The sequence below is a fragment of the Stegostoma tigrinum genome, chromosome 11 (genome assembly GCF_030684315.1).
Source record: "Stegostoma tigrinum isolate sSteTig4 chromosome 11, sSteTig4.hap1, whole genome shotgun sequence".
Lineage (NCBI taxonomy): Eukaryota > Metazoa > Chordata > Chondrichthyes > Orectolobiformes > Stegostomatidae > Stegostoma > Stegostoma tigrinum.
This window is the reverse complement of record NC_081364.1, coordinates 27243238-27257096: the sequence shown is the minus strand read 5'-3', so window position 1 is coordinate 27257096 and position 13859 is coordinate 27243238. Positions and strand designations below refer to the sequence as shown.

The 13859-nt window shown below is 38.8% G+C and overlaps 1 protein-coding gene across 7 annotated transcripts in view; it reads left to right on the top strand.

The window, feature by feature from the left end:
• Nucleotides 1–10235, top strand: part of LOC125460612 (protein tyrosine phosphatase domain-containing protein 1-like) — a 153003-nt gene extending 142768 nt beyond the window's left edge. For 6 of the 7 annotated variants that reach the window (XM_048548259.2, XM_048548256.2, XM_048548254.2 and 3 more), the window contains one exon: nt 1944–2731. In XM_048548259.2, the coding sequence (XP_048404216.1) occupies nt 1944–2081 (138 nt within the window). In that variant the 3' untranslated portion in view covers nt 2082–2731. Of the gene's footprint in view, nt 1–1943; nt 2732–2834; nt 2913–9548 lie in introns of those variants that run through there. The other variant, XR_007249288.2, reaches the window with a different exon arrangement.
• The last annotated feature ends 3624 nt before the right edge of the window (nt 10236–13859 follow it).

The window sequence follows — 13859 nt, the reverse complement described above, 5'->3', positions numbered from 1 at the left end:
GTGGGAGGTCCCCTGAGGTGATGAGGTCATGAATGGTGTTGGAGATGATGGTTTGGTGCTCGGGTGTGGGGTCATGATCGAGGAGGCGGTAGGAGGTGGTGTCGGAAAGTTGGCGTCTGGCCTCGGCGATGTAGAGGTCAGTACGCCATACTACCACTGCGCCACCCTTGTCTGCGGGTTTGATGGTGAGGTTGGGGTTGGAGCGGAGGGCTGCCCGTTCTGCGGGGGAGAGGTTGGAGTGGGTGAGAGGGGTGGAGAGGTTGAGGCGGTTGATGTCTCGACGGCAGTTGGAGATGAAGAGGTCGAGGGAGGGTAGGAGGCCTGGGGGTGGTGTCCAAGAGGAGGACTTGTGTTGGAAGCGGGTGAAGGGGTCAGTGGAAGGAGGGTTGGGTTCCCGGTTGAAGAAGTAGGCATGCAGGCGAAGACGGCGGAAAAACTGCTCTATGTCCGACCGTGACTGGTATTCGTTGATGTGTGGTTGTAGGGGGACAAAGGTGAGCCCCTTACTAAGGACTGACCGTTCGTCCTCAGTCAGTGCGAGGTCTGGGGGGATGGTGAAGATGCGGCAGGGCTCAGTGTGGCTGTCTTCTCTGGGGTTGCAGGCTGTGGAGTGCTGGGTAGAACATATTTAAAACCTCCTAGGGCCAAACTAAAACTAACTGTGGTAAACAAAATATAGTGTTTATATTCTAGTTTTGTTTGGTAGACCAAAGGACCCTTTTATTAAAAAAGGACCTTTTTATTGTTTTATTTAAAAGCTTTGTTGAGCTTTTTCCTGGGATGAAATTGCTATAATTCTATAAATCACACATGGCCATTGGAAAGGAAGGCCTGTTGAGTCGTCATCTCCTCATTCCATGATGTTCTTGCAGTCTTCCATTTGGAAACACCAGTCTCTGTAGAATTAGTACTTGCACTTGTCAGAATAAAACAAAGAACAAATGCTGGCACTCTAAAATGAAAAAACAGAAATTGCTAGAGAAACTCCAGTTTGGCAGCATCTATGAAGAGATAATAGCATTTACACTTCGAGTCCAGGGATCCTGCTTCAGAACTGTTTCCAGCTGTAAAACCTTTTTTCCTAGCTGCTATTAATTCTGAAGATGGGTCACTGGGCTCAAAACGTTAAGTTTTCTGTTAATGGATGCTGCCAGACCTGAGTTTCTCTAACAATTTCTGTTTTTGTTTGCAATTGTCTGTTAGAATTATGGTTTTTTTTATACTTTTTACAGTATTCAAAAGTATTCTTGCTTAAATGGGGGGGGGGGGGGGGGGAGAATTATTATTTGGCAAATTTTGTCTGATTCAATTTAGAATTAAATGGGAAATTGAAATTATGATGTAAGTTAATCTACTTTGTGTCCATTTAATTAAACTAATGTACATTTATCAGCCAAATGGACTGAGTAACTTTCAGACATGAGGTGTTGCTTTTGTAGGTGTTATAAAAAGAATTGCATGATTTTGATTAAGAAGCAAACATCACTGAGGAGCATGTCACAGCAGAACCACTAGGGCTAGAATTAATTTGGGAGGGAAAAGCAATTTAGTTCTTTTGCTACTTGTTACACGGGGACCTCTGCTAAAGCTGCACGGTTTTGGACTTGGGCAAAAACAACCATAAGCCATTCTGCAGCCAAGTTGCTCACATTCTTGTGAAAGCTTACTCATAAATAGCATCTAAAAACATGACACTTGCGTGTTGAGCACTTTTTTACTACTAGTTGGTGTCTTCAGATGAGGTAGGGAGAAGATTGGAAGGAAGACAGTTCAAAATGAAAAGGAACAAACCTTATGATATTTCCAACTACTTAGCTTTTCTTGTTTATTGTTTCTTGAGTTTAACCTCATTGTGACTGACTGCTACATGGCAAATATGAGGCTCTGCATTAGTTTCTAAACTGTCAATTGGCTAATAGGTGCTTCTGTTATATTTTTCCCAGGTCAGTTTTGATGCTGATGAGGGTCCTAAGGTTTACAATACGCTCAAGACCATATTAAAGCCAATCTTAGAAGACAAGCAAGCAAAACTTGCAGATTGTGAAGTTTCTAATAACTGTGCACAAAGTGTAGGTTTGTAGATTCACTGAGCAAGAACGTAAAATATTCAATTTTTCTGTTCCTGTTACCGTCCCCAAAAGATAGGGAGTATTTGAAAAACTATATTATAGAGCAGTACACTATAATTAGGCAGTAAAATTTAGAATAAACTTCCATTACACACACTTAATTGTTGACAACGTACATTTTACAAAAACAAGCTTTGTTTTAAAACAAGATGATGTATTATTGAGGGGAAAAAAACCTGCTCTATAACTTGCTCATTAAATATATGAACTGGCCACCAGTGTTTAATGAGGTCTACTTGTTTAACATCTGCCATGATTTTAAAGTGCCATATATCAACATGGAAATATGTTGTGGTATTTTGAAGACATTTAGTGTTTATAGTCATATGGTAGATTTTGTACTATACCTGCTTTTTATTTGTAAAATATTTTATTGCCTTCCATATCAAATGTTACATGTTTAATGCAATAATCCAATGTTACATAGAAAAATGAAAATGTATTTGAAGAATATATGAAGAGAAAATTCTTGACATTTAGATTTGTTTTTATGAAGTCCATTACCCAGCAGCTGTGATTTATTCTAATGATAACATTCTTAGTGTATTTAAAAGTTCAACAAAATACATGTATTTGAGATATTAATAAATGTGTTAAAAATGTCTTGTGCTCAGAATACTATGTGCACAAACTTATCTATTTACTGAGAATACATTCATCTCAAAGCATCACAAGCACCACTGAAATGGTTTATTGTTTGAACAGAGCTCCTGACATATCTTTTCGGAAAATAAGCACAATGGAAAGTTGATGTATGTTAATTTCACCTGATCTTAAGTGCTGGTATGTAAATTTTTTTTATTTGAGATATTATTATACAATTTGTTGCTTTATGTCAGAGGAATGTTAATCAGAATATAAACAGTGTAAGATATTGTGTAATCTTTCTGTTTAATGTACATCATTTTTGTTTTCATTTGTCATGTGGTAGCACATTGTATTTTCAATAGATTATTTTATAAATATATATTGCCTATTTTCACCTCCATTAAAGACACGTAGCTTGTTTCAGAGAAGGTAATATTGGTAACAAAGTTAAATGTACAGTTTCTAAAAGTAGTAAGAATCAAAGAAAATCTGTTTCATTAGACCTGTGCAGAATTGTGGAATACGCTTAAAATTTTAGTGGGACTTAAATTTGTGTTTTTATTATTTTTAGGTTCTCTGCTTAGCTCCATTTGTAAAGTTCAACTTGTCTGCTTTGTGATCTGCTTATCCTATGTACCCCATCTCTTGGCAAGATGTCCTTCCTTCATCTTGTGAATCAATTTCAAAGTATTTACCCTTTATTTCAAAACCCTTTAATATCTCATTATAGCCTTTGTGATGTTTCCTAGCTAAACTACTCTGCACATAATATCTTCTCTAATGATACAACTGGTTTAAAAAAAAAAGTAAAATCTCCTACAGTGTGGGATGAGAGGTAGAGTTGGAGAAATTGATGGAATTAAAGGTTGAGAAATCCCCAGTGCCTGATAATCTACATCCAGAGTACTTAGAATGTGGCTCAAGAAATACTGGATACATTGGTCATCTTCCAGGATTCTTTAGATTCTGGAACAGTTCCTTCAGATTCGAAGGTAGCTAATGTAACTCCACTATTTTAAAAGGGAAGTAGAGAGAAAACACTCGGCAATAGACCAATGAGCCTGATGTCATTAGTAGGGAAGATGCTGAGCAAAGCACTTCGAAAACAGTGGTCGAATCAAATACAGTCCACCTGGATTAGCAAAAAGGAAATCATGCTTGACAAATCTTCAGGAATTCTTTAAAGATGGACCTAGTTGAGTCCCACACAAGAGATTAATATGTTAAGAAAACACATGAAATGGAGGTGGTGTATTGAGATGGATAGGAATTTGGTTAGCAGGAAACAAAACATAGGGATAAACAAGTCTTTTTCTGAATGGCGGGAAATGATTAGTGGGGTACCACAGGAATTGGTGCCAAGACTGAAGTTACTCTCAGTTATATGTTAATGATAAAGATGTGGGAAATAAACATACCAATTTACAGATGGTACAAAACTGGGTGGATGGGTGCGCTGTGAGGAAATGCCGGCTAATATCCTTCCTCACATTGCATTAATTTCCTCTTTAACCCGAAATGCAACTTCACTGCCTTTTCCTTTTTGTCTGTCTGTCTTATATTACTGAATACCCCTAAATGTTCCATTCCCATGCCAAATCAGTCTGAAGGCATGTGTCTCTACTCCTGACTATATCATCCTGTTTTCATCTATTTGGTTAATTAATTCATTGCTTTGTTGCTAATGCTGAGTGTATTAAAAGACAAAGCCTTGAGGATTGTCTTTTTTGCATTATTGGCCTGTTCCCAATGTTTTTCTCTGTGGCTGTGTTTAACCCTGGCCCTTGATTTCCGTGTCTATCACCTTTTTTTTTGTTCTGGTCCTTGATACCCTTCCTTTGACTCCTTGCATAGGTTCCAATCATGCCACCATTTTAGTTTACAGCATCCCAATCTCTCTCTTGCAGATATATCCCCTATGACATCTGTAATACATAGTTTATACTGGTCCCGTCTGCCCTCAGAAGCAGTATTAGTGACTCAGGAATCTCCCTCCTACCATCTCTTCAGCCACATATTCAGCTGATAGATCATCTGTTTCTGGTCTAATTAACATGTACTGATATTGGGATCACTACCTCTTGAGGTTCTATCTGTCAACTTTTTTTCAAATGACGCACACACACACACACACACCCCTCTATCTTGCTTTGTCTCACTCAGAATACACCCTCTGTACTGTTTGTCAGTAAGCAGTTCTAGTACGATGACAACCATGCAGTGTGGAAGTCCTTGTCAGAGATGCTCAAGGGATAAATGTTCTTGATTGTTATTGAAGTGGAAAAATCCACGCCACAGTTGTCTGACCTGTATCACCATGATTTGCAGCCCTAATCTCACTGATTCATGAGCCATTGTCCGTTGCGAATCAGTGATAGTCCTAGGCTTGTACTTGCTTTGACAATGGGTCATAGCCCTGAATGTCCAACAGCATGTGGATCTGCTAAATAAGACAATTATTTGGTTAACAATAACACAGAGAAAGATATATAAACCAAAGATATGTAGGACTATGAATTCAGGGCTTAATTCTGTGATTGCATGAAATGTTCCTGTGTGGATTATACACTGTCTTGAGAGAAACTAGGGAATATTGAACCTGAGGGTGTCTGGAAACTTCAGATGGTTACTTCAAAGGAAGAGGTGAAATGCAGAAACTGAATTGTGATCTTGTGTGATTGCAGATTAATAAAGGCTGGTTACAAACACAACAGAAATCTTTTTCTCTTAAGAGTTGTATTCCAGACTGTGAACATGATGAGAAGTAAAAGCATTTCTGGGCAAAACAAGTTTGTACTTTCCCTTCTCAGCAACAATGAGAGAGGGCTTTTTCTTTTTTTAGAAAAAAGAGCTGTAATCTTGGGACTCAGTTTGCTATTCTGTGGGGCTAGTGTGCGTTGTGAAGATCACAGCTAAAGAATATCAACTAGGCAGCCTTGCACTTGCAAATAAAAGAAAGTCTTTCATCGATTGCTAGGAGGATATTAAAAATCAGCAAAACAAAAATAAGAAAACTGAAATTTCCTTCGGTTAACTTGAAGAACCAAGAATCTCTATTCAAATTGCTTATCTGCTGAGGTCAGCATGACTAGAACTACACAACTTTCTTGGCTGCGGTATTTTACCATCTTCTAGCAGACAAGCCAAAGACTGATGTTGGTTTTTTTTGCGCTTTCTTCACTTTTCACTTCTGGCCTGTGTGTTGTATTTTTTATGTTAATGTTTTATTAACTGTGTTCCCTTTTCTTAATCCAAGAAAACCCTAGTTAAATTGACTCAATTTAAAACGTAAATAATTGGAAATGGGAAATGCATCCCTTGGCTTAAGTTAACCTTGTTGCAACCAACTGGGATGAAGGAGTGATTAAATAATGGGAAGCCCATACCCCCCCCTCCTCACCTGGGAGTATCAATGATGTCAGGCATCCAGAATCATAATGAAATTGGAATCATTCCCTAGGGATTGATTTGTAACAGAGCCCCATTCCTTCCCTGCTATTACTGTCTTAGCTCTGTCTGACATCATTTCTCTGTACGGCCCTTGACTAATAAACAGTACACCTCTTAACAGAATGGCAACCTAATACAACATGCCCAGTTTTTGTTAATATCTGCTGTGAAAAAAAATCCCCTGCTGCCGCCATTGAGTTCCATTGAACCCCAAAGCACAATTTTCAGGCATTGCCATACTAAGCAAATCTTCTGAACCTTAAGAATCTCCATGGGCCAGGACATTGATACTTAAATATATTTTCTGGTCCTATATTATCCCATCATCCAAATATCTTACATAGATCATTATGGCTTCTCTTCCAGCAAGGTCTTCCTATGCAGAAACACTGTACCCATCTACCTTTCTTCCGTCACCTACAACTTGACTTCCAGTCTTCCTTTCCCTTTGGTTTCTCCTCCTCTTTACTATGGCACTGTATATCTTAATATGACATCATCTCTTTCTCCCTCACCAAGAACAATATCTTCTGTTACAATTTATTTATTTGGTTGAGAATGGGCAGTCATTAAAGTCTTTGGGTTGTGAAAATGATTATTTCTGCCTCTTGGCCGGTAGAGCATGTAGGAGATCAATCCAGAATTGGAAAAATTGATCAATTTTGCTTCTGATTCCTACCTTGCTCTCACCTTTACCTGGTTCAACTTTAACATCTCTCTTCCCTCCCTTGACATCTCTGTCTCCATTCTGGGACAGGCTGCCCAGCAATATCAATCACAAACATGCCAATGCCCATAGTTACCTCAAATGTCTATTCTCACACCCTGTTTCTTGTAACAACTCCATTTCATTCTCCTAGTTTCTCTGTCTTTATTGAATCTGTTCTAATGATAGCACTTTCCACAGGGAGGGTCTCAGAAATGTCCTTTATCATTAACTGATGAATCTCCATCACCGTGGTTGACATGGCTGTCAGGCATGCGTGACAGATTTTGTGCACTTCTGCCCTGAGTCCCATTCTCACCCCTCCCACAATGATGATAGGGTTTTCTTGTTCTCCCTTTCCACCGTACCAGCATCGGATCCAAATGATTATAAACTACTATTTCTCCACCTTTATTGGGATGTGACCACCAGAAAAACACTCTCCACCCACCCACTCTTATCAGCATTCCCCAGGGACTAAGCCCTCTGGAACTGCCTGATCCACTTCTCTTCCTCTCTCAACAGCTTCTCCCATGCCCATAACATCTTCCCATTGCAATCACAGAAGGTGCAACACTTGTCCATTTACCTCCTCCTTCCTCACAATCTGAAGCTTCAGACATACCTTCCAGGTGAAACAATAGTTTATCTGCCCTTCATTCAAACTCTTGTACTGCATTAGTCGCTCACAATAGGGTCTCCTCTACACTGTGGAGATGAAATGCAGACTAGGTGACCACTTTGTAGAACGCCTACATTCTATCCATAAAAGTGACCCTGAGGCTCCAATTGCATGTACTTCAACACACTCTCTTCACTGGCTGCCATTTTTAGGCCTGCTGGAGTGCTCCAGTCAAGCTCCATGCAAGCTGTACGAACAACACCTCATCTTTCACCTAGTTACCTTGAGCCCTCAGGACTCAACAATTAACAGTTTCAGAATGTGAATACCCTTCTCTAAGTCCGTTACCCACTTCCACATTCTAAGATGGTGTTTTGTATGGGCTGCTCTCAGCAAAGCTTACTGAACCCATCTTCAACCATCGACACTTCTTATTTGCACCCATTTATAATTTATCTCCCTCTTAGCTTATCATTCGTCGTTTTTACTTTCCTCTCCTTTGTTCCCCTCTCTCTGCACTCTCCATTATATTTTACTCATCAACCTCCCCTTCCACCCCCATGCCCTCCCCATCAGCATAAATACCTTTCACCTTTGACAAAGGATCACTGGACTCAAATGTTAACTGTTTTCTATTCTCCCGACAGATGCTGCCAGACCTGCTAAGTTTCTCCAGGACTTTCTGTTTTTGTATTTTTTTTCCTTATTTTGAGTTTTAGATATTCCTATTATGAATAAACATCAGTTCTCACACAAGCCTTTCCTATTAGTGCAGCTGAGAAAGGAAGCTTTGCACAGGCATAAACAAACAAAGAAACCTACAGCACTGGAACAGGCCCTTCGGCCCTCCAAGCCTGCGCCGATCAAGATCCACTGTCTAACCTGTCATCTATTTTCTAACGGTCTGTGTCCATTTGCTCCCTGCCCATCCATGTACCCGTCCAAGTATATCTTAAAAGACGCTAACGTGTCTGCGTCTACCACCTCCGTTGGCAACGCGTTCCAGGCGCCCACCACCCTCTGTGTAAAGAACTTTCCACGCGTATCTCCCTTAAACTTTCCTCCTCTCACTTTGAACTCATGACCCCTAGTAATTGAGTCCCCCACTCTGGGGGGGAAAAAGCTTTTTGCTATCCACCCTGTCTCTACCCCTCATGATTTTGTAGACCTCAATCAGGTCCCCCCTCAATCTCCGTCTTTCTAATGAAAATAATCCTAATCGACTCAACCTCTCTTCATAGCTAGCACCCTCCATACCAGGCAACATCCTGGTGAACCTCCTCTGCGCCCTCTCCAAAGCATCCACATCCTTTTGGTAACGTGGCGACCAGAACTGTACACAGCACTCCAAATGTGGCTGAACCAAAGTCCTATACAACTTCAACATGACCTGCCAACTCTTGTACTCAATACCCCGTCCAATGAAGGAAAGCATGCCATATGCCTTCTTGACCACCCTATTGACCTGCGTTGTCACCTTCAGGGAACAATGGACCTGAACACTCAGATCTCTCTGTTCATCAATTTTCCCTAGGACTTTTCCATTTACTGTATAGTTCGCCCTTGAATTTGATCTTCCAAAATGCATCACCTCGCATTTGCCCGGATTGAACTCCATCTGCCATTTATCTGCCCAACTCTCCAGTCTATCTATATTCTGCTGTAATTTCTGACAGTCCCCTTCACTATCAGCTACTCCACCAATCTTAGTGTCGTCAGCAAACGTGCTGATCAGACCACCTACACCTTCCTCCAGATCATTTACATATAATTTGAATGTAAAACCAATATGCTTTTTTCTAAAAAAAAATCCCTTTATTGGGCACTTACTGTACTCGGCAAGTTGAAGAGATGTCATTGTTGGGCAATTGAATACTTTTTAAACAAAAAAATTCCTGTCATCTAGTGTCTGCAGCAAGCATTTCTAAGTCAGGTTGGCCATAATACCATAACTCTTGTCTCAATTCCAAACTCAATGGAGTATCTCCCAAAATGTTTGGATTCCTTTTTGTCAACTTTGTGAATGTCAATTTTTGTTGTTTGTTCCAAACAGTTTTGCACTATAAAATCCCAATTACCAGCAATTCCGTTATAACTACTCATTCATTCTGCAAAAGACCCATACAGACAGAAGAGAACATTTTGATTGATCTAATGGAAGCTGCATTCACATCTAGTCCAAAAGCAAGAAGGGATTTTGAGGTAAACTATGCTACAGAACCAGAAACTGTATTGTACTGCAGTCTTGTGTAATGTGAAACATTCCAGAAATATGGCTTAATAGCAGTATCCTTGCCGTTTGAGTCAGAGTTTAGGATTCGGGCCTTGGTATTAATCTGAAATCCAGCATGTGCTTCTTTGGATTGGCTGCCTTTTGGATATCTTAAATGGAGATGTTCCTACCTACTCCACCACATACAGAAGATCCCACTGTAGTATTTGTTTGGTCAACATTTATCCTGCAATCAGTATCGTCAAAAGCAGAGTAACTGCTCATTATCTCATTCCCTGTTTGTGGGGCTTTTTAGTGTACACATTGATGACTATTTTCTTTCTTAATAGTGATTATATTTTAGAAAACTTTATTGCTGCAAAGTATGTTAAAGTAGTAACTGTAGAAAGCTCCATGTGCAGTAAATTACAAATTTTTGTAACATTTTAAATTATTTTATTGTTTCATTGGCACTTGAAATGTATGTATGATATTAATTCTACTAATGAACAAAACCAGTGACAGTTACGCATGTCAACTTGGTGATTGATTTATAATGAAAAATTACCAATTTAATATGCAAAATGAAGAAGAATGGATTTAAAAATTTGTAAGATACAGGAAAGAAGCTGACCCGTACATCTCGGCACTGAATGATCTGATAGATGTGACTGCTCTGAATTTGTGGTTTAGGGAGGGGATGGGGCTTATGAAAAATCATTTGTGTAACCCCAGCTGCCCCAAAAATGGCTTTTCAATGACATATTTCTTCAAATAACTTTTAAGATATTGCATAATTGCTTCCAAAGCAAATGAGTTGCCTTTGCAAAATACAGAAGGAGATGGTGTTTGGACATTGGAGTGCTCTATTTGAAGCATATTCTGAGCTGCGACTATGGATGCAATCATCTGTAGTAAGGTCACAATTTAGACATTCCAAGTCAAGTTAAAACAGAAAGAAATTAATGTATATAGCATTTTTCAACTGTTTGTTTACCAGCATTATTTGAGAAGGACTCTTCAAAAAGTTCTAATTTATCTTGCTATTTAAAGACACACAATACGGTATGTAAACGTTCCTAAAATAATGCCAGATTTTGAAACCTATAACTGTTGTAACTTTTACCAATGTAATACCGAGGCATATTTTGTGCCCAGGAGAATGTGTTATTGAACTGAATGTTTTGTGACTTAGGGGTTTGTTGAAATGCATATCTCTTCAAATCATGGTCTAAGCATGAAATCAGCTCACAAAGGCTTAATTGACTTCACAGACGGCATGTTTCTGGTGCTCAGTATTTCTGTCATTTAAACAAATTTAGTTTCACTTAGTTTCTTCTTCAGGGAAGATCAAGTAAACCTCAACTTCACAATTGCCGGATTGAAAAGTTATTCTTCTACCATTCTATTATGTTGAAGGAGCATGATTGCGATTATAATGACCAATGAATATATGCATATGCTTGCACAAAACTGCAAAACACCATATACAAAAAGCTAAATCCAAATATCCAAAACAGTAGACCATCCCTCATCAAAAAAAATTCACAATGCATCACAAAAGTCCAATTTTCTTTGTATAAAAATATGACACACAGCTCCATTTGCTAAAGTTCAATATGCAAAAATTCAAGACTACTTTGTATAAAAGTCTGAACCCCCATATACCAAAATACAAGATCCCAAACCCTAATTGTCCAATCTGTGGATATGAGTTTGCTCACTGAGCTGGAAGGTTAGTTTTCAGACATTTCGTCACCATTCTAGGTAACATCATCAGTGAGCCTCCGACGAAGCGCTGGTGTTATGTTCCGCTTTCTATTTATCTGGTTAGGTTTCCATGGGTTGGTGATGTCATTTCCTGCATTAGTGATGTCATTTCCTGTTCTTTTTCTCAGAGGATGGTAGATTGGCTCCAAATCAGAGTGTTTGTTGATGGAGTTCCGGTTGGAATGCCATGCTTCTAGGAATTCTTGTGTCTCTGTTTGGCTTGTCCTAGGATGGATGTGTTGTCCCAATCAAAGTGATTTTGATTTTTGACTATGATTGGGACAACACATCCATCCTAGGACAAGCCAAACAGAGACACAGGAATTCCTAGAAGCATGGCATTCCAACCGGAACTCCATCAACAAACACATTGATTTGGAGCCAATCTACCATCCTCTGAGAAAAAGAACAGGAAATGACATCACTAATGCAGGAAATGACATCACCAACCCATGGAAACCTAACCAGATAAATAGAAAGCGGAACATAACACCAGCGCTTCGTCAGAGGCTCACTGATGATGTTACCTAGAATGATGACGAAACGTCTGAAAACTAACCTTCCAGCTCAGTGAGCAAACTTACATCCAGAAACTCAACCTGAGCTACAATCTTCTCAAAACTCGCTGTCCAAACTGTGGTCACAAAAGGTTTCAATTTACCCCAAAGCTTGACTCTCATAAGCTTTAGCTCTTTAAATTTCCTGAACATAGAATGGTATATGAAGTGCAAAAGATAAAATTCAGATTGACTGACTTAAACATATCTCAAAGGGAACACACTTTTCCAGTTACAGGAAATTTAAAATTGGGCAGATAACAAAATTGCTTTTGTGCATAAAACCATGTAATGTGAAAGAAATCATCATTTTAAGTTAAAGATCATCAACACATACATGTATAAAACCTGTCAAAAAAACTCTCAACAAGGTGCTGCTCCATCTGCAATTTCCATTTTCTCTTCTTGCACTTTTCTTTCCAGGTCCCTGAATATCTTTTTCATTAAAATGCATGGCCATCTTATCCATAGCAACATGTTTGAATCTCTTCAGTGTGGTTTCTGACATGCCAAAATATTAAGCAGCAGATCAGATTATTTCTTTTGTGTGTATTATTTTCCTGTTGCATTCTTTTCAATCTTGACAACCTTTGACATGATCAGTTAAATCTCCCTCTCCATTTTCCAACTAATTAGGACTATCATTGTTTGGTTCCTTCTTACATGTCTAATCATACAGATAATTTCCAGAAATAGCTTTTCTTCCAACCCTTGAATTATTATCTCTGATGTCGAATAAGGCTTTTCCACACCGTAACTTATAGCTGTGGTTGCTGAAGCAACTTGACGCTTGGAAAATCAAATGCTAGACAGTAGAAATTTGAAAGTATTGATGCAGCAGGAAATAAAGTTCAAAGAGCATATGAGGTTGTTAGTGGTGAGAGATACAATGATGTAAATGGGATGGTCTTGCCTTTGAGTTAATGTAATACAGAGATCTCAACTAGGTCAAAGCTTTGACTGTGAATATGGGTATTTCTGCTATAAAGTATGTTTTGTTAACATGAATTGGCTGTAACACATTTGAATAGTGAACACTGTTTGGATAACGCAAACTTTCTACTGTACAGTATAGTGATTTTCTTATAATGCGATTTTCTATGGCCATTTCCTATAGTGCGAAGTCACAAGAACGCAACAATTGCATTGTAGGAGAAATACCTGTATCCAAATTTTTTCAGGGTTTTTTTTCTGCTGAGCAGAATTAACCATTTATATAGCATGATTACACTTGTAGATCTTTGCTTTATGGTAAACTAGTACCGCATTTTGTTTTATAATCTTGTAAATGTAAGTCTGGAAGGGAATCATTTGCATCAGCACCAGTACAATATATCAACAGACCCGGGTACTGCAATGTTTTGTATTTCAATACTTTTATACAATTTTAGTTATTTAGTTCTTAGCTGTTGCAGTTGACTTGGTTTCAATAGTAGTTATGGTAATACAACCATATTCTAATAATCTACTTGTGAAAAATAATTATTTAGCCTCCTTATTTTTGCTACATTCTTCTTAGATGATTCATTAGCTCGTAGAAAAAGTCCTTTCATAACCAGAGTTTTTGAGAAGATTTGTAGCTTAGGTTATGGATGAGGTTGCAGACTTGCTCACCAAGCTGGTGTGTTTGATTGCAGATGTTTTGTTACTCTGCTGGGGAACATTGTCAGTGCGCCTCTGGTGAAGCATTGGTGTTCTGTCCTGGGTGCTATTTATATGCCTCACTTTATTGGGGTGGTTGGTATCACTTCCGGTTCTGTTTTTCAATGGTTTGTATATTGGGTTCAGTTCATTGTGTTTGTTGATGGAGTTTCGGTTGGAATAC